Source organism: Labeo rohita, chromosome 24, assembly GCF_022985175.1.
Source record: "Labeo rohita strain BAU-BD-2019 chromosome 24, IGBB_LRoh.1.0, whole genome shotgun sequence".
Lineage (NCBI taxonomy): Eukaryota > Metazoa > Chordata > Actinopteri > Cypriniformes > Cyprinidae > Labeo > Labeo rohita.
Window position 1 is genome coordinate 22261765 of NC_066892.1, and position 18118 is coordinate 22279882.

Below are 18118 nucleotides of genomic sequence, written 5' to 3' on the forward strand. Positions count from 1 at the left end.
CCCCTCCCCTTTTCCCTCAACGAGGCTCCCCCCGGGGGGACGACTGGCAAAAGCGGCCCCGGGGCCCCAAAGCCCTTTCCCCCAGTGAGCCCCCTTTGAAAGCCCGGGCAAGATCAGGAGGAGAGGAGCGGGTTCTGGGGGCCCCATACTGGCCCACCCGGACCGGGCCAGAACTCATTTCCTCGGCCCCTCCCGGAAAAACCCCCGAGGAGACCTTTTTCCCCGGGGGATGGGAAAATTTGGCCCCCCCCCCCCCGGGGGAACCTGCACCTGGTTCCTGGACGGGACGCCGAGCCTTTTGGCCGTGAAAAAACTACCTCGTCCGGGCCCCCTCACAAGGAGTTTTCCCTGAGATGGGTCCGCGACTGGTGCCCCGCGGGAGGACCCACAGAGATGAAGCAGTGCTTTCTTCCTGCAAAAAAATTGGAGCGCGGCCCCCAACCTCAAAGTGCTTGCTGCCATTGCGCGGTGCAGTGGATAAAAACCCCCCTAGGTAACACCAACTCATTGAGGTTCCAGGGGGCGAAAAGGGGGTTTCCCCCGCTCCCCCATCCCTTTTGGGACCCCCCGCCCTCCAGGGCCTGGGGGAGGCCCCATTTGGCCACTTGCCAGTGAAAAATATCTGTCACTAAGAACCCTCCTGCCCGCATGGCCTCCAAAAAAGGGGGGGAAAAAGCTTTCTGTCGCGGCGGCCTGGGGGGGCCCCGGGCCCCCCCAGACCCCGGCCGGATGGCCCGGTTTCCCCACCCCCCTTTCCCGATCAGGTGGTGAACCTGAGCTCTGCCCCTGGGGAGGCAGACCCCCCCTGGCGCTGTGCCAGTTCGGCCTGGTATATGGGGACCCCCCCGGGCATTCAGACGCACCGACCCCTTTCGGTTTTTTTGGAGGTCAGCAAAAGGGGGAAAGCTGTCTCCAAACAGAGGGGCCCATTGGGGGGAGATGCCTCCCCGTCACCAAAAAACCCGGGGGGCCATGCCCCAGGGGGTTGTCCCCCCCACAGGGGTGTTTCCCCTCCCATTTGGGCCCTGGGGCCCTCAGCAGAAACAGAGCTGCGGGGGCCCAAAACCCCGCCAGGTTTACAACCCCGCGAGGGCGACCTCCCCGGCAAAATGACATCCAGGGGGGGGAGTCCCTGGTCGGGTTGTCGCCATTCCCCCGGGCCTGCGCTTTTTCCCGGGCCCTCCCGGGGAACCTGGGTCCTCCATGCCCCGCAGTCAGCCTAGGGGGAGTAGGCCTGTGCCCCGGTTGGGGCTCCTTGCCCCGGGGGGCAACATGCAGTATTTTTTTCCCCGGTCAGCCAGAAGGCCCATGCCCCTTAAAACCCCAAAAAAATGGATATATTGAATTTCTTGTGTTCCACATGTAGGCCCTGAATGAGAGATCGCTGCTCTGTGTCTGGAGGACTCCAGACACTGCGCGCGTCGCAGAGGCGGGCTGTCATACGATCGGTCCAGCTTCACGCTCGAGATCTTTCAGACTGGGACAGCCTGTCCCCTTCCCGGCTTCAGATGGTGGGAGGTGCCGGAGCACAAGTCCTCTGCCCGGCACAACAGATTCGGCGAGTGATATGAGAACCCAGTCGTTGAGATAGCTGAGAGGATCACTGCCTGCCGCAGGGGGAGGGCCAGGGCAGCCTCCGCCATTCTCGCAAAGACGCAGGAGCAATGGAAAGACCCTGTACTGATCACGCCGACTCCAGCAAACCAGGAGGTCTGCGTCGCAGGCAGACCAGGAGGCACGCCGCCCTTCAGGTCGATGGTCGCGAATCAATCCTGGGGGATCTAATGTGCTGCCAGCATGCGCTGCCGTGAGCATCTGAACGGCAGCTGGTGAACGGTCGAGCCCAGGGCTCGAAGATCCAGGATGGGTTCCAACTCACCGCTTGGGCAACATGAAAGTAAGGAAACCCCGATCTCATCTCGCTGGAGGGACAGGCCGACTGCCCTTTCGCCAGGACTGTAACCTTCCGCACGAGCTACGCGGCATGTGTGTCCAGAAGGGAAAGGACGCCTGTACCTGGGCGGACGCCTGGCGAACTGACGCATAGTCGAGACGTGCATCGGGCCTCAACCACGCTGGGGCTGGGAAGCTGAGGCCGGCTCCCAGCCTGCATCAAAGGATGCTGGATCGATGCGTGACGCAGTGGGGCAGCCTGGGGGAAGGGGACCATCCCAGAAGGAAAGAACGCCCTGGAGAAAGTCAGACTGCACTGAGCAGTGCTTTGGCCTCCTTCCTGAGCCGCTGGCACATCAGCTCTGTCTGAAACCGAGGAGACTTACGCTGCTCAGCAGGAACTCTCGGAGGTGAGAAAATATTTTTCTGCACCTTGTGGGTACGCGGCTTGCGACGGGTAGCTGCTGGAGACATAGTAGCTCCGTTCTTCTCCACTGGAGTGGGACCTGATGTTGTCGCCTCAAAGAGTTTACTCCTCTCCACCTCGGCTGCCTCCGCTGCCACGTGCCAAGCAGATTCTTTTGCGGGTGACCGCCCCTGAGAGCGGGCGGCGCCTCGCTGGCAGCTGACGTCGTCGTGGCATCTCAGCAGGGGACGGAGCTGGTTGTGGCTTGCGCCGCAGTGCCGGGCGACGCAGCAGTGGCGGAGGCTCACGGGATCGCACGGGCGGGGCAAGATGCAGCGCACCGCCCGCCTGCTTGAACCGGCCGAGAACGCTGGCGAATCCTCACGGTGTCGCTCGGGCAGGTCGCCTGGGAGATGGAGGCTGCCGGCAGCTGATTTGTCGACGCCTGCCATCTGGGCCAGGGTCAGCCATAGGTGTCGTGCCCCTGAACTACTATGGTGGACATCACCTGATCAGGACGCCGGTCACCTTTCGTATTCCCCGGAGGGTCGGCGGCGCTGAGCCCATTGCACTGGTCAGATTCGTGCAGGTGCCCAACACCTTGCCTGGTACACCTGTGGCAGGGCCATGGCGTGCAGCAGCTGCCAGCTGCGTGATAAAAGCTGCGCCCGCGAGAGCGGACGGTAACTTACATGCCTGGAGGGAGATGAGTCGATCCCCGGTGGCGGCGCCGGCTGCGGCAGGCAAGGACAGCGCCACTTCGCCCTGGAAACCGGCTCATAACCTCGGGCTGCACCACCATCGAGAGAGGCGAGGAGACGTGAGAAGAGCGTGGCCCGCCAGTCCTCGCCCAGCTCTCATGTACCTCCGGGAGCGCACCGCAGCGCGTGGTGCCGCTGAGCCTCCCAGAAACCACCATCCAGCCCAGGGACACGCTTGGCACCTCCAGACCGGAGCTCTTGGCGTGCTTCGGAGGAGCGAGTCGGCTGTCTCAGCATCCGCCCACGGAGCGGCACCGCGGAGGGGCCGATCCGCCGGAGTCGCCTGGCTCTCCTCTGGATGCAGCATGACGCCCTGGGAGCGCCAAAGGAGACACCCAGCCTGCTGTATGGGGAGGTGTATTACCCTGAGCCCTGACAGCCAGAAGAATGACGTATTTGTACTGTCATTTGAATGTCTCTGCTGCAGTTTTGAAAATTGACGTGCCTCGTCTGCTGAAAGACGACAAGGTAGAGTCAAGCCATGAATGAGCGGCGCTTTAACGTGCCATGGATGCTTATCCATGTGTCATTCCATGAATGCTCAGCGTGCCTGCCCAGGCACGGAGACAGCGAGTCATCCGCCCATTGAAGCGAAATGCAGCCAGCACTCGGAAAGACGCAGCCATACTGGAAGATGCCTCGAGCAGCCGCAGAGTTCACTCTTGTGCCTTTGCAATCGCCCAGGGAGAAATCGCAGCACCGCACCAGATGGGGCGCGGCTGAGTGCGGGTGATGCCATGAGTGGCGTGATTGTATGCTGCCGAACGCCTTTAGTGTTTTGCAGCCCGGCAGCATGCCAGCAGAGAGAAGTGAAATCAGGAATTTTTTTAAGTTAGAGATGAGGCAGGTGTCTGAATGAGCGTTAGACGCCGCCCTCTTATACTCGTGATGGGAGAGCCTGCATGCAATACCACTGCCAGGCCATGAATCACCATTGGCCTTGAATATGCTTGAGATGATTGACCTCGCTTGAGTCTAGACCGCCGTAGTGAAACTGAGCCGAAGGGGAACTCCAAATATCATCAGCAACACAGCACTGCGCATTACTCAGAAGTATTTATATTTTAGTATGGGTAGAGGCTGAACTTTAAGGCAAGGGTATTTTAAGAAATAATCCAGTGGCCTGCCATCATTTGCTCATCCTCAAAGTTGTTCCAGTCTATAGAGTGACTTTAAGTTCAGTCAGTTTAACTAGGTCTTCTGAAGAAATGACAACTGCTTTCTATAATAAAACAATTTAATTCAGGCTTTTTGCTGACATAAATATTAATCAACACACATACAGAAGCACATCAAATATGGTAGTTCGTAAGAACAAATTTATTGGTGTTTCCAGCTTCAGGCATGTACACTTGAGCCTCTGCTTACCATATTGGAAATGTCCTTCTATTTATGTGCTTGATCAATGTTTATACAGTATAAATAAAAGTCTGCTACCTGTTGGCATAGGGGCTTATTGCGTCCGCCAGAAGACTTGATTAAATTCACCATTTAGTATAGTGGATTTATTTTACAATCTTCTGGAATAACTGTTTGGTCAGTCAAGTTTTGGTGGAATAGATTAAGTGGAGGAACAAACATTCACAATCTCACAATCATTTTCATTTAAACCCAAGACTACTGTTGGTTTTGAAATGACATGAAGAGTAAATTATGACAGAATGAACAGCATTCTCCACCTTTGAATAACTCTTTTGAGGTACAACTTGAACAAGGCACCGGTGTGGTTCACATTATTCACGGTGTGTTTTTAATTCACTACTTGCTGCTGTGCATGTGCACTTGGATAGGTTAAATGATACAAATTTCTTACAAATTGTGGAAGCTGTCCTCAGTAAAATGTGTAGCACACAGTACCAAATTGAGGTGGTTATAATGCTGTTACTGAGTGAAAATTGATTTTTCGTAGTCACTTTTTCCTGATGCTGTCCGCTAAACTGCTTTGTTTGTCCTTGAATGTAGTACACTCTTTAAATAGACGCCGTGTGACAATCATCTGATATTGAAAGGTGCGAACAGTTGACTGCTAGTGACTTTAGCCTAAAAACACAGAAAATAGTTATAAGTGACAGTTATTCTGGTTTTTATCTACTGCAATTTGAAGTTTTCAGTTTAGTTTTATATATTTAAATTTATAAATTGACTACAGAAAATCAATTTTCACTCAGTATAACAGTTTATAAAACAGCAAAAATTGAAAAGGTAATATACAACATACAACCACACAAACATTTTAAAGTATTATTTTGTATTTAACAGAAAGTTTAATTAATGAATTGTATAAAATTACGAAATTTAAAATTAATGGGAAACTCCCCTGAGCTGCAGTTTTATTTCTTTGATTGTTTTTTAAGGGTTAGTTCACTCTAAAATGAGAATTCTGTCATAATTTACTCTCATGTCATTTCAAAACCACAAGACTTTCTTTGAAATACAAATGAAAATGATTTAATGAAACCTGAGAGATTTCTGTTCCTCCACTGAAAGTCTATTCCACCAAAACTTTGACTGATCAAACAGTTTATAAAGAGATTGTAAAATAAATCCATATACTATAAATGGAGTGATTTAATCCAAGTCTTCTGACGAGACGCAATCGCTGTATATGCTGAACAGATTTAACTTAGACTTTTATTTATACTGTATATAAACATTGATCAAGCACATAAATAGAGGACATTTCCAATATGGTAAGCAGAAGCTCAAGTGTACATGCCTGAAGCACAAGAACCAATGAGGTTTGTTCTTACGAGTCAAGCAAGTATGGTTGAGCTTCCATTTACCATATTTGATGTGCTCTGTATGTGTGTTGATTAATATTTATGTCAATAAAAGCCTGAATTAAACCTTCAGTCGTTTCACTACGACGTTACATATGGGAACTCGCTTGAGAGTCCAATCATCTCCAAGCCTTATTCAAAAGGCCAATGAACATTCATGAACATTGGCGAGTGGTATTTGCATGCCGAGCCACTCCCCCGTATATACGGGTATATAAGAGGGCGGCGTGCAACCACTCATTCAGACTTTTGCTTTTGGAGCCTCGTCTCTAAGCTAAAAAAAAAAAAAAAAAAAAAAAAGAAAAAGAGTTCCTGAGTTTCCACTCTCTCTGCTGGCGTGCTGCCGAACTTCTAAAAGAGCTTTTACTAAAAGAGCGTTCGGCAGCCGCCAGCATAATCCTGCGGGCTGCCGTTTTCACGGCATCAACGCCTCCCGCACTCCAGCGAGCGCCCCGTCTGAGTGCACGGTTGTGCCGCGGTTCCTCCCTGGGCGGACCGGGATTTTAAAAAGAGTGAATTTCTCACGGCTGTCGAGGGCATCTTCCCGGTATGTCTCTCCGGCCGTGCGCTTCCGGGTGCGGCAGTTTCCTCGCTTCTGTGGACGGACATGATCGCTGTCTCACGTGCCTGGGCCGAGAGCACGCTGAGGCAGCATTCATGGATGGTACATGCGTACATTGCGAACGTATGTCCATGGCCGCGTTAAAGTCCCGCCGCTCATTCATGAGCCGGCTCCCCTGGTCGTCTTCCCGCGGTAAGTCGTTGAGCCGTCAAGGTTTTTCGGCTGCCGCGGCGAGGCACTTGGGGGACATTCAAGTGACAGTACAGAATGCTCCGTCGGCCCCTAAAGCCCCGCGGACTTCTGTGTCACGGCGCGGTCCCGTTGAGCTGCCAGAGCAGTACACCTCCCCGTACAGCGGGCTGGGTGTCTCCTTTGGCGCTCCCCAGGACGTCGAGATGTCTGCTGCAACATCAGAGGGAGAGCCAGGCGGTGAGGCTGACGACTCGGCGGATCGGTACCCCTCCGCGGTTGCCGCTCCGTCTGAGACGGATGCTGAACTGTCGGCTATGCTCCTCCGAGCCGCCAAGGAGATCGGTCTGGAGGTGCCCAAAACACCTCCGGCCGATCCCTCTAGGCTGGATGATTGGTTTCTGGGGAGGGCTCCCGCGGCGCCGCCGCGCTCTCCCCCGGTACCTTTCTTCCCGGAGGTGCATGAGGAGCTGGTGAGGACTTGGCGAGCCCCGCACTCTTCTCGTCCACGTCCCAGCTCCTCTCCCCTCACCTCTCTCGATGGCGGTGCAGCCCGGGGTTATGAGGCGGTCCCTCAGGTCGAGCGCGCTGTCGCGGTGCACCTATGCCCGCGCGGCGCCGCCACCTGGCGGGATCGGCCTCATCTCCCCTCCAGGGCGTGTAAGTTCTCGTCCGCTCTCGCGGGCCGGGCTTATCACGCCGCTGGACACGCTGCCACCGCCTTGCACGCCATGGCCACCTTACAGGTGTACCAGGCCAAGGTGTTGAAACACCTGCACGAGAAAGATCCTGACCAGGGTGCAATGGAGGAACTCCGCGCCGCCACCGACTTCGCCCTCCGGGCTACGAAGGTGACGGCGCGTTCCCTTGGTCAGGTGATGTCCACCATAGTGGTCCAGGAGCGACACCTATGGCTGACCCTGGCCCAGATGGCAGACGTCGACAAATCAGTTTCTCGACGCTCCTATCTCCCAGGGCGGCCTATTCGGCGACACCGTCGAGGACTTCGCCCAGCAGTTCTCGGCGGTTCAAAAGCAGACGGAGGCGATTAAACACATCTTGCCCCGCCGTGACATTCCATCCACGTCCGTGGGGCCCCCACCTCCGCCTGCTCGTCGCCGAGGGCGCCCCCCCGCGGCCACAAAGAAACAACCAGCTCCGTCCCCTGCTGAGGTGCACGACGCCAGATTGGCAGCCCGACGTCGAGCTGCCCGCGGGAGAGGGGCGCCGCCCGCGTCTCAGGGACCGGTCACCCGCAAAAAGATCTGCGAAGCGTCCCTGACGCGGGCAACCCGGAGGTGGAGAGAATCGCTCTTTGGGGACGACAACATCAACGTCCCCACTCCCGGTGGAGGGCCGGGAGCTGCTGTGTGCTCAGACGCTGCCGTCGGCCCACGGGTCGGCGGTACCCACAAGGTCACAGAAAGAGCCAATTTTCTCACCTCCGGGGTTCAGGCCCCGAGTTCCCTCTTTGAGCAGCGCCCAAGAAGTGTCTCCTCGGACTCGGACTCGGAGCCTGATGTCGCCAGCGCGGGAACCAGGGAAGAAGGTAAGCACTGCTCAGTGCAGTCTGACTTTTCTCCAGGACGTTCTTCCTTCTGGGATCAGTCCCCTTCCCCTTCCCCCCCAGGCTGCCCCACTGCGGTCACGTCGGTCAACGTCCCTTTGATACCCCTGGCGACCAGGCTGGGAGCCTGGCTTCAGCTTCCCAGCCCCTCGCGGTGGTTGATTCGGACGGTACGTCTCGGCTATGCGATTCAGTTCGCCAGGCGTCCGCCCAGGTACAGAGGCGTCCTTTCCACTTCTGTCCATTCGGACACACATGCCGCTGTGCTTCGTGCGGAGGTTGCAGTCCTACTGGCGAAGGACGCAATCGAGCCTGTCCCTCCAGCCGAGATGAAGTCAGGGTTTTACAGTCCTTACTTCATCGTGCCCAAAAAGAGCGGTGGGTTAAGACCCATCCTGGATCTTCGAGCCCTGAATCGGTCCGTTCTCAGGCTGCCGTTCAAGATGCTCACGACGAAGCGCATGCTAACATGCATTCGTCCCCAGGATTGGTTCGCAGCCATCGACCTGAAGGACGCGTACTTTCACGTCTCGATCCTGCCTCGACACAGACCCTTCCTACGGTTTGCTTTCGAGGGTCGAGCGTATCAGTACAAAGTGCTTCCATTTGGCCTCTTCCTCTCTCCCCGCGTCTTTACGAAAGTCGCGGAGGCTGCCCTGTCCCCTCTTTGGCAGACGGGCATTCGCATCCTCAACTATCTCAACGACTGGGTTCTCATAGCTCACTCGCGAGATCTGTTGTGCGAACAGAGGGACTTGGTGCTCCGGCACCTCAGCCATCTGGGCCTTCAGGTCAACCGAGAGAAGAACAAACTGTCCCCAGTGCAGAGGATCTCTTTTCTCGGCGTGGAGCTGGACTCGGTCAGTATGACAGCCCGCCTCACCAACGAGCGCGCGCAGTCAGTGCTGAAGTGTCTGGAGTCACTCAGACACAAAACAGCGGTCCCTCTCATTTCAGGGCCTACATGTGGAACACAAGAAATTCAATATATCCATAGATTTTAAGGATATATGAGGGAAACATCGGCCTTCTGGCTGACCGTGGAAAAATACTGAAACATGTTGCCACAACCTGCTGGGCAAAGGAGACCCAACCGGAGCACAGACAAACACTACTCCGCACTAGGCCTGACTGCGGGGCATGGAGGACCCAGGTTCGCCGGAGGGAACAACTGAGGGAAATAGCGCACGGATCTATTAGGAATGGCGCAGCAAGCCGACACCAGCCGGACTCACGCTCGCCTGTGATGTCTATGTTAAGACACGGGAGGATACGGCCTCTACGCGAAGGTTGTAGAACCTGGCGAAGGTATTAGGTGTCGCCCAACCCGCAGCTCTACAGATATCTGCTAGTGAGGCGCCATGAGCCAACGCATAGGATGAGGCAACACTCCATGTGGAGTGGGCACAAACACCTAAGGGGCATGGCTCTCCCTGGTTTTGGTACGACAGGGAGATGGCATCTACCACCCAATGGGCCAACCTCTGTTTGGAGACAGCATTCCCTTTTTGCTGACCTCCAAAGCAGACGAAGAGCTGCTCGGTGCGTCTGAAGTGCCGAGTGCGGTCCACGTATATACGCAGGGCGCGAACTGGACACAGCAGCGCAGAGGCTGGGTCTGCCTCCTCCAGGGGCAGAGCTTGCAGGTTCACCACCTGATCGCGGAAAGGCGTGGTGGGAACCTTGGGCACATAACCAGGCCGGGGTCTCAGGATGATGTGAGAATCGCCGGGCCCGAATTCTAGGCACGCTTCGTCGACAGAGAAAGCTTGTAGGTCCCCTACCCTCTTGATGGAGGCCAGTGCGGTCAGGAGCGCTGTCTTCAGTGACAGATATTTTAGCTCAGCTGACGCAAGTGGCTCAAATGGGGCCTCCCGCAGACCCTGGAGGGCGACGGAGAGGTCCCAAGAGGGTATGGGGTGCGGCCTGGGGGGATTAACCCTTCTCGCACCCCTCAGGAACCTCACAATGAGTTGGTGCTTACCTAGGGATGTTCCATCCACTGCATCGTGGTACGCTGCAATGGCAGCAACGTACACTTTGAGAGTTGAAGGAGACAGCCTGCGCTCCAACTATTCCTGCAGGAAGGAAAGCACTACTGCAATCGTACATCTCTGTGGGTCCTCCCCGCGAGAGGAACACCAGTCGACGAACAGACCCCATCTCAGCGCATAAGCCTGCCTTGTGGAGGGGGCTCTGGACTGAGTGATAGTTTCTATCACGGCCTGTGGAAGGCCGGAGAGGTCCGATGCGTCCCGTCCAGGAACCAGACGTGCAGGTTCCACAGGTCGGGGCGCAGGTGCCAAATTGTGCCCATCCCCTGAGAAAGAAGGTCTCTCCTCAAGGGGATTTTCCAGGGAGGGGCTGCAGCGAGGGAAATGAGTTCTGGAAACCAGGTCCGGGTGGGCCAGTATGGCGCAACCAGCAGAACCTGCTCCTCATCCTCTCTGATCTTGCACAGTGTCTGTGCAAGGAGGCTCACTGGGGGAAAGGCGTACTTGGGCCCCGGAGGCCAGCTGTGTGCCAGTGCGTCCCTGCCGAGGCTGTTGGGAGCCTCGTTGAGGGAGTAGAACCGCTGGCAGTGGGAGGATTCGGGGGAAGCAAACAGATCTATCTGGGCCTCCCCGAAATGGCTCCAAATCAGCTGGACTGTCTCGGGGTGGAGTCGCCATTCTCCAGGATGGGTGGACTGCCGTGAGAGCTGGTCGGTTGCACGGTTGAGTTCTCCTGGAATGTGAACGGCACGTAGCGATTTCAGCCACGTTTGACTCCATAGGAGCAGATGGCGGGCGAGTTGTGACATGCGACGGGAGCGTAGACCACCCTGACGGTTGATGTAGGCTACAGTCGCCGTGCTGTCGGTGCGAACAAGCACGTGCTTGTGACGCAACGTCGGTCGGAAGCGACGAAGGGCCAGAAGCACAGCCAACAACTCTAGGCAATTGATATGCCATTGCAGTCGAGGTCCTGTCCAGGAGCCCGATGCTGCTTGCCCGTTGCATACAGCACCCCAACCCGTGGAAGAGGCATCCGTGTATACCACAAGATGCCTGGAGACTTGTCCCAGGGGGACTCCGGCCTGAAGGAAGGCCGGGTCTGACCACGGGCTGAACAGGCGGCGACACTGCGGGGAAACGCCAATCCGGAGTGTGCCACGGTGCCATGCCCATCTCGGGACTCGATCGTGTAACCACGAAGCAGGCCGAGCGGCGTCACTGCGGCTGCCATATGCCCCAGGAGCCTCTGAAATGTTTTGAGAGAGACCGCTGTTTTGTGTCTGAATGACTCCAGACACTTCAGCACTGACTGCGCGCGCGCGCGCTCGTTGGTGAGGCGGGCTGTCATACTGACCGAGTCCAGCTCCACACCGAGAAAAGAGATCCTCTGCACTGGGGAGAGTTTGCTCTTCTCTCGGTTGACCTGAAGGCCCAGATGGCTGAGGTGCCGGAGCACCAAGTCCCTCTGTTCGCACAACAGTGAGCAATGAGAAGCCAGTCGTCGAGATAGTTGAGGATGCGAATGCCCGTCTGCCAAAGAGGGGACAGGGCAGCCTCCGCGACTTTCGTAAAGACACGGGGAGAGAGGGAGAGGCCAAATGGAAGCACTTTGTACTGATACGCTCGACCCTCGAAAGCAAACCGTAGGAAGGGTCTGTGTCGAGGCAGGATCGAGACGTGAAAGTACGCGTCCTTCAGGTCGATGGCTGCGAACCAATCCTGGGGACGAATGCATGTTAGCATGCGCTTCGTCGTGAGCATCTTGAACGGCAGCCTGAGAAGGGACCGATTCAGAGCTCGAAGATCCAGGATGGGTCTTAACCCACCGCTCTTTTTGGGCACGATGAAGTAAGGACTGTAAAACCCTGACTTCATCTCGGCTGGAGGGACAGGCTCGATTGCGTCCTTCGCCAGTAGGACTGCAACCTCCGCACGAAGCACAGCGGCATGTGTGTCCAAATGGACAGAAGTGGAAAGGACGCCTCTGTACCTGGGCGGACGCCTGGCGAACTGAATCGCATAGCCGAGACGTACCGTCCGAATCAACCACCGCGAGGGGCTGGGAAGCTGAAGCCAGGCTCCCAGCCTGGTCGCCAGGGGTATCAAAGGGACGTTGACCGACGTGACCGCAGTGGGGCAGCCTGGGGGGGGAAGGGGAAGGGGACTGATCCCAGAAGGAAGAACGTCCTGGAGAAAAGTCAGACTGCACTGAGCAGTGCTTACCTTCTTCCCTGGTTCCCGCGCTGGCAACATCAGGCTCCGAGTCCGAGTCCGAGGAGACACTTCTTGGGCGCTGCTCAAAGAGGGAACTCGGGGCCTGAACCCCGGAGGTGAGAAAATTGGCTCTTTCTGTGACCTTGTGGGTACCGCCGACCCGTAGGCCGACGGCAGCGTCTGAGCACACAGCAGCTCCCGGCCCTCCACCGGGAGTGGGGACGTTGATGTTGTCGTCCCCCAAAGAGCGATTCTCTCCACCTCCGGGTTGGGTCAGGGACGCTTCGCAGATCTTTGCGGGTGACCGGTCCCTGAGGCGGGCGGCGCCCCCTCCCGCGGGCAGCTCGACGTCGGGCTGCCAATCTGGTGTCATGCATCTCAGCAGGGGACGGAGCTGGTTGTTTCTTTGCGGCCGCGGGGGGGCGCCCTCGGCGACGAGCAGGCCGAGGTGGGGGCCCCGCGGACGTGGACGGAATGTCACGGCGGGGCAAGATGTGTTTAATCGCCTCCGTCTGCTTTTGAACCGCCGAGAACTGCTGGGCGAAGTCCTCGACGGTGTCGCCGAATAGGCCGCCCTGGGAGATAGGAGCGTCGAGAAACTGATTTGTCGACGTCTGCCATCTGGGCCAGGGTCAGCCATAGGTGTCGCTCCTGAACCACTATGGTGGACATCACCTGACCAAGGGAACGCGCCGTCACCTTCGTAGCCCGGAGGGTGAAGTCGGTGGCGGCGCGGAGTTCCTCCATTGCACCCTGGTCAGGATCTTTCTCGTGCAGGTGTTTCAACACCTTGGCCTGGTACACCTGTAAGGTGGCCATGGCGTGCAAGGCGGTGGCAGCCTGTCCAGCGGCGTGATAAGTTCGGCCCGCGAGAGCGGACGAGAACTTACATGCCTTGGAGGGGAGATGAGGCCGATCCCGCCAGGTGGCGGCGCCGCGCGGGCATAGGTGCACCGCGACAGCGCGCTCAACCTGGAACCGCCTCATAACCCCGGGCTGCACCGCCATCGAGAGAGGCGAGGGAGACGTGGGCGAGAAGAGTGCGGGGCTCGCCAAGTCCTCACCAGCTCCTCATGCACCTCCGGGAAGAAAGGCACTGGGGGAGAGCGCGGCAGCGCCGCGGGGAGCCCTCCCCAGAAACCAATCATCCAGCCTAGAGGGATCGGCCGGAGGTGTTTTGGGCACCTCCAGACCGATCTCCTTGGCGGCTCGGAGGAGCATAGCCGACAGTTCAGCATCCGTCTCAGACGGGGCGGCAACCACAGAGGGGTACCGATCCGCCGAGCCGTCAGCCTCACCGCCTGGCTCTTCCTCTGATGTTGCAGCAGACATCTCGACGTCCTGAGGAGCGCCAAAGGAGACACCCAGCCCGCTGTACGGGGAGGTGTACTGCTCTGGCAGCTCAACGGGACCGCACAGTGACACAGAAGTCCGTGGGGCTTTAGGGGCCGACGGAACATTGATGCCGACGAAATGAAAAACGGCAGCCCTCTCGGCCCAGGCACGTGAGACAGTGATCATGTCCGTCCACAGAAGCGAGGAAACTACCGCACCCGGAAGTGCACGGCCGGCTGCCAAATGCTCTTTCAGAAGCAAGCTCTTTTAGTTGTTTGGCAGCACATCAGCAGAGAGAGTGGAAACTCTGGAACTCTTTTTTTGTTGTTGTTGTTGTTGCTATGGCTCAGGAAGACGAGGCTCCAAAAGCAAAAGTCTGAATGAGTGGTTGCACTCCGCCATGTTATATACCTGTATGTACGGGGGAGTGGCTCGGCATGCAAATACCACTCGCCAATGTTCATGAATGTTCATTGGCCTTTTGAATAAGGCTTGGAGATGATTGGACTCTCAAGCGAGTTCCCATATGTAACGTCGTAGTGAAACGACTGAAGGGGAACTATGAATAACTACTACTGCTAGATAAAACAACCATGTATGTAACTTTTGATTCAGAACCGTAAATATAGCATGTATGACATAAAGTCCCAGTCACCCCTTTATCATTAGTTCTGTGTTATGGAACCAAAGCCTTTTCAAAGACCTCTTTTCCAACCTGCGGTGATTTGCCCTCAGTCAGTGTGGGCAATGAGGTAAAAACCGTGACATTTTATGTATCATATGTTAATTTGGATAATAGTGTATCAGATCCTCTATTAAATTCTTTCTGTTCAGCATTTATGAGTCAGAACTCAGGACAGCTGACTGAAGCCACATTGACCCAGATTAGCATCTGGATATGAAATATTTAACCTTTAAAATAATCCTGCAGCTAGAATCATTGACAAACGACCTCTGTTCCTCTTCCTGTGTCTGCTTATAATCACTGTTCTCTATGTTTGATTGCCTATGTCTCATATGCCATGAGGTCAACTGAAAACAGAGAAAAAAATATACTAGTAATAATAATAATAATAATAATAATAATAATAATAATAATACATTATATGATTATTATTATAATAACAATTATTATTATTATTATTATTATGGGCTAGATCATTCACATCTGTTGACATGCATATCAAAGGGATAGTTCAACAAAACAATGAATATTATGTCTCACCCTCATGTTGTTCTAAACCCGTAAGACCTTTGTTTATTTTCAGAACACAAATTAAGATATTTGTGATGAAATACAAGAGCTTCCTGACCCTCCATAGACACAAAGAAGACAAAAATAATGACTTTCTTCAGCAATTCTTGTCTTCCACATTAGCATCCTCCGTCATTATTGAGAATATTATGACCGTGAGAATACCTGCTGCTGACATAGAACATGCATGCGCTGCACCTTGTTTATGAGCAGAAACATGTGACGTGGAAGAGAAGTTGTTGTTGTTTTTTTTCTTTGTGCACAAAAAGTATTCTTGTACCTTTGTTTCTGTGTCTGGGAACATTTCAGTTACATTGCTCTCTATAGGGTCAGAAAGCTCTCCGATTTAATCAAAAACATCTTAATTTGTGTTCTGATGAGGAACAAAGGTCTTAATGGTTTGGAACAACATGAGGCTGAATAATTAATGACAGAATTTTCATTTTTGGGTGAACTATCCCTCTAAAGTTCTTTTGGCTATTGTTCATAGCAACCTTAATGCTGAGAATTTTACAGTTATCTTGCACAGTGTCCTAACCAGGTGTGATGTGATAATTGTTCTTTCATATTAAATTAGTTTGAATTAGTTGAATTCATTTGAACATTTGTATGGTGTATTATTTACAGGTGATGCATGATTCTGACAGTAAAGAGTTTCAGACATCAGAGATACATGAGGAACATGAGAAGATGAAGAGTGTGATGCATCTCAGAGAGAGGAAGAGGAGAAAACCTGCTTGGCGTGAGTATCAACACCAACTGAGCCAAAAATAGATGTAGATTAAAATTATCTGTTATGTGGTCATGATGCTGCAAGTTGTTTTTTGTTTGTAAAAATTATCATTGTTTGTGTAAATGTGTGTTACAGGATCACACAGAGTTGAGCCTCTTGGAGGAAGTGCATATGACTCAAGCAGTGGATTAAAAGAGCCCAGCTCATAACCTCAAGTAACCATACCATATAAATAATCATAATAATAATAATATTTAATAGAAAATGCCTTGCAAAACCAAAGGATGCTTTACAATTAGGGCTGTCGGTCGATTAAAATGTTGAATCTAATTAATTGCATGATGTGTCAGTTAATTGATCTAATTTATCGCAAAATAAATTTGACTGTGAAAACACCCACAAAAGATTGTTTAAAGCTATTTTTTGTGTTGATAACGTATCAAGTAGACAGTACAAATTGTAGCTTTATAAAGAAACAGCTTTGTTACCAACAGTCTTTAAAGAAAGGTTTGAAACAACATTTACAGACAGCATTTACTTTTATTTATTTATTTTATTTTTAATGAAATGAACTCTAAATAAAAAACTAAATCTGCCAGCATGTGGCGGTAAATGTCTTTATGAGTCATTCACTCATTCGATTCGTTCAAATGGCTGATTCATTCAGGAATGAAGTAAATGTCTCTCTTTATAAATGGGCCTTTGAATCATTGATTCATACGATTCATTCAAAATGTGGATTAATTCAGAAACTAAACACCACTGTGTTGGTCAGAGACACACAGCAATTCTGCTATGGCTTCAAAGGTAATATGTTCTACAAAACTGAGAAAAAAAAAAAAAAACAATAATAATATTAGTATAATATAGTGTTTAAAATATAACAGTATCAACTTCTTATTTACTGAACTGTTGTATAAAATCAAATTTAAGCTTGTGATAGATCGGGACAAAATCAGCACTCATATTGCTCTTGTTGCCCATGTGATATTGTGTGATATGTGAGATATACAGTAAATATGAGACAAAACATATAGAGGGGCATTTTTTGCACCAATATCTGCATTTATGAAGTTGTTGCCCTACATCATATTTGTCAGCAGTCAACTGTATAAAAATATAAAATGACATACAGGTCTGGGGACGGGACCAGCACGTTAACTGTGTTAAAATATTTTAATTCCATTATTATTATTATTATTATTATTATTATTATCATTAACTAATTAATTAAGTTAACGTGATAAACTGAAATGTCTATTTGCAATACATTTGCATATATACACCTTTGATTCTCTACTTGGTTTGATAGTTTGTATTTAATGCAGTGACATTTAGACATTTTAAGTGTGACTTAATCTCCAAATGTATATATATTTTTAGAAAGCTATACCTACTGTATATATGTCTATATATACATTATAGCAAAAACATGGTAGCAGAACTCCAAAAAGACTCCAATCAAAGTTGCATTACCATGGATTTGTGTGAAAATTTCAATGCAGCTTTAGTTACAGTAATAAAAAGAAACAAAAAATTATATTGTGACTTTCATGGTTTCTAGCATTTGGTGTCAAATCTCCTTGGACAGAAGTAGAAAAGCAATACCAGAATGTTAAAGAAAAGTACAATACATAAATGCAAGGCAGTTCATCACCAAGGAAACAATGTAAAGTAACAGTTCTATGAAGACATGAATGCGGGTCGTTTGGTCTTCATTGCTGCTTCAACACCATGAAAAATGACGATTCTAAAAGTCACTTATCAAGACACAGTGATAAAATATCAATATTGGGGCCACATTAAGCAGGATAATATTCTGTCTGCCTTGATTTGTATTGAGTATGTGTCTGCTGCCCAGTGCTTGACGTAATGAACTCGCCCACAAATCAGGCCTTAATGGGGCCCTACTTATATATACTGCTTAATTAAAGGTTGTGGGCTTATTAACATGTGTCAGCGGTGGCGGTCGGGCGAGATTGAATCTGTTCGTACAGAGCCAGGTTGTAAAGGTTTTATAGATAACCTATCATTATTAAACCCCATTGCTTAATATCAGATCTTAATAACCTGTCATTTTCATTGATGATGATTTTCTTTATGGGCGGCCATTATGGCCCAAAGTTGCGGCTGTTTGGGGAAAAGCTGTTTGGGACTCTCGGCACCTCAGCGCTTATGACTCTTGTGTGCTCATTGAACTTTCTGTCTTTTATGCGACGAGAGAGCATCAGTGAGTAGTGACCAGAGGGCTTTTAGCTCAGAACAGCCCAGCTGAGATGAGCCTTCATCTGTTTCTCTCTGTGTACAGTTCAAGAGAGCTTCTTCCCTGACCAGCATCAGAAACACAAATTCAGCCCATCAAACGCTTTCATATGCATCATGCATTCTTGTATTTTATTAGAACTGATAGTAGATGGCATATGTAT

The 18118-nt window shown here is 52.0% G+C and overlaps 1 protein-coding gene across 2 annotated transcripts in view; it reads left to right on the top strand.

Annotated features, from left to right (window-relative positions):
• ofcc1 (orofacial cleft 1 candidate 1) overlaps positions 1 to 16273 on the top strand; it is a 133389-nt gene extending 117116 nt beyond the window's left edge. For both annotated transcript variants that reach the window (XM_051098813.1, XM_051098814.1), the window contains exons 21-22: positions 15587 to 15701; positions 15828 to 16273. In XM_051098813.1, the coding sequence (XP_050954770.1) occupies positions 15587 to 15701; positions 15828 to 15901 (189 nt within the window). In that variant the 3' untranslated portion in view covers positions 15902 to 16273. The remainder of the gene's footprint in view (positions 1 to 15586; positions 15702 to 15827) is intronic.
• Positions 16274 to 18118: the final 1845 nt, after the last annotated feature.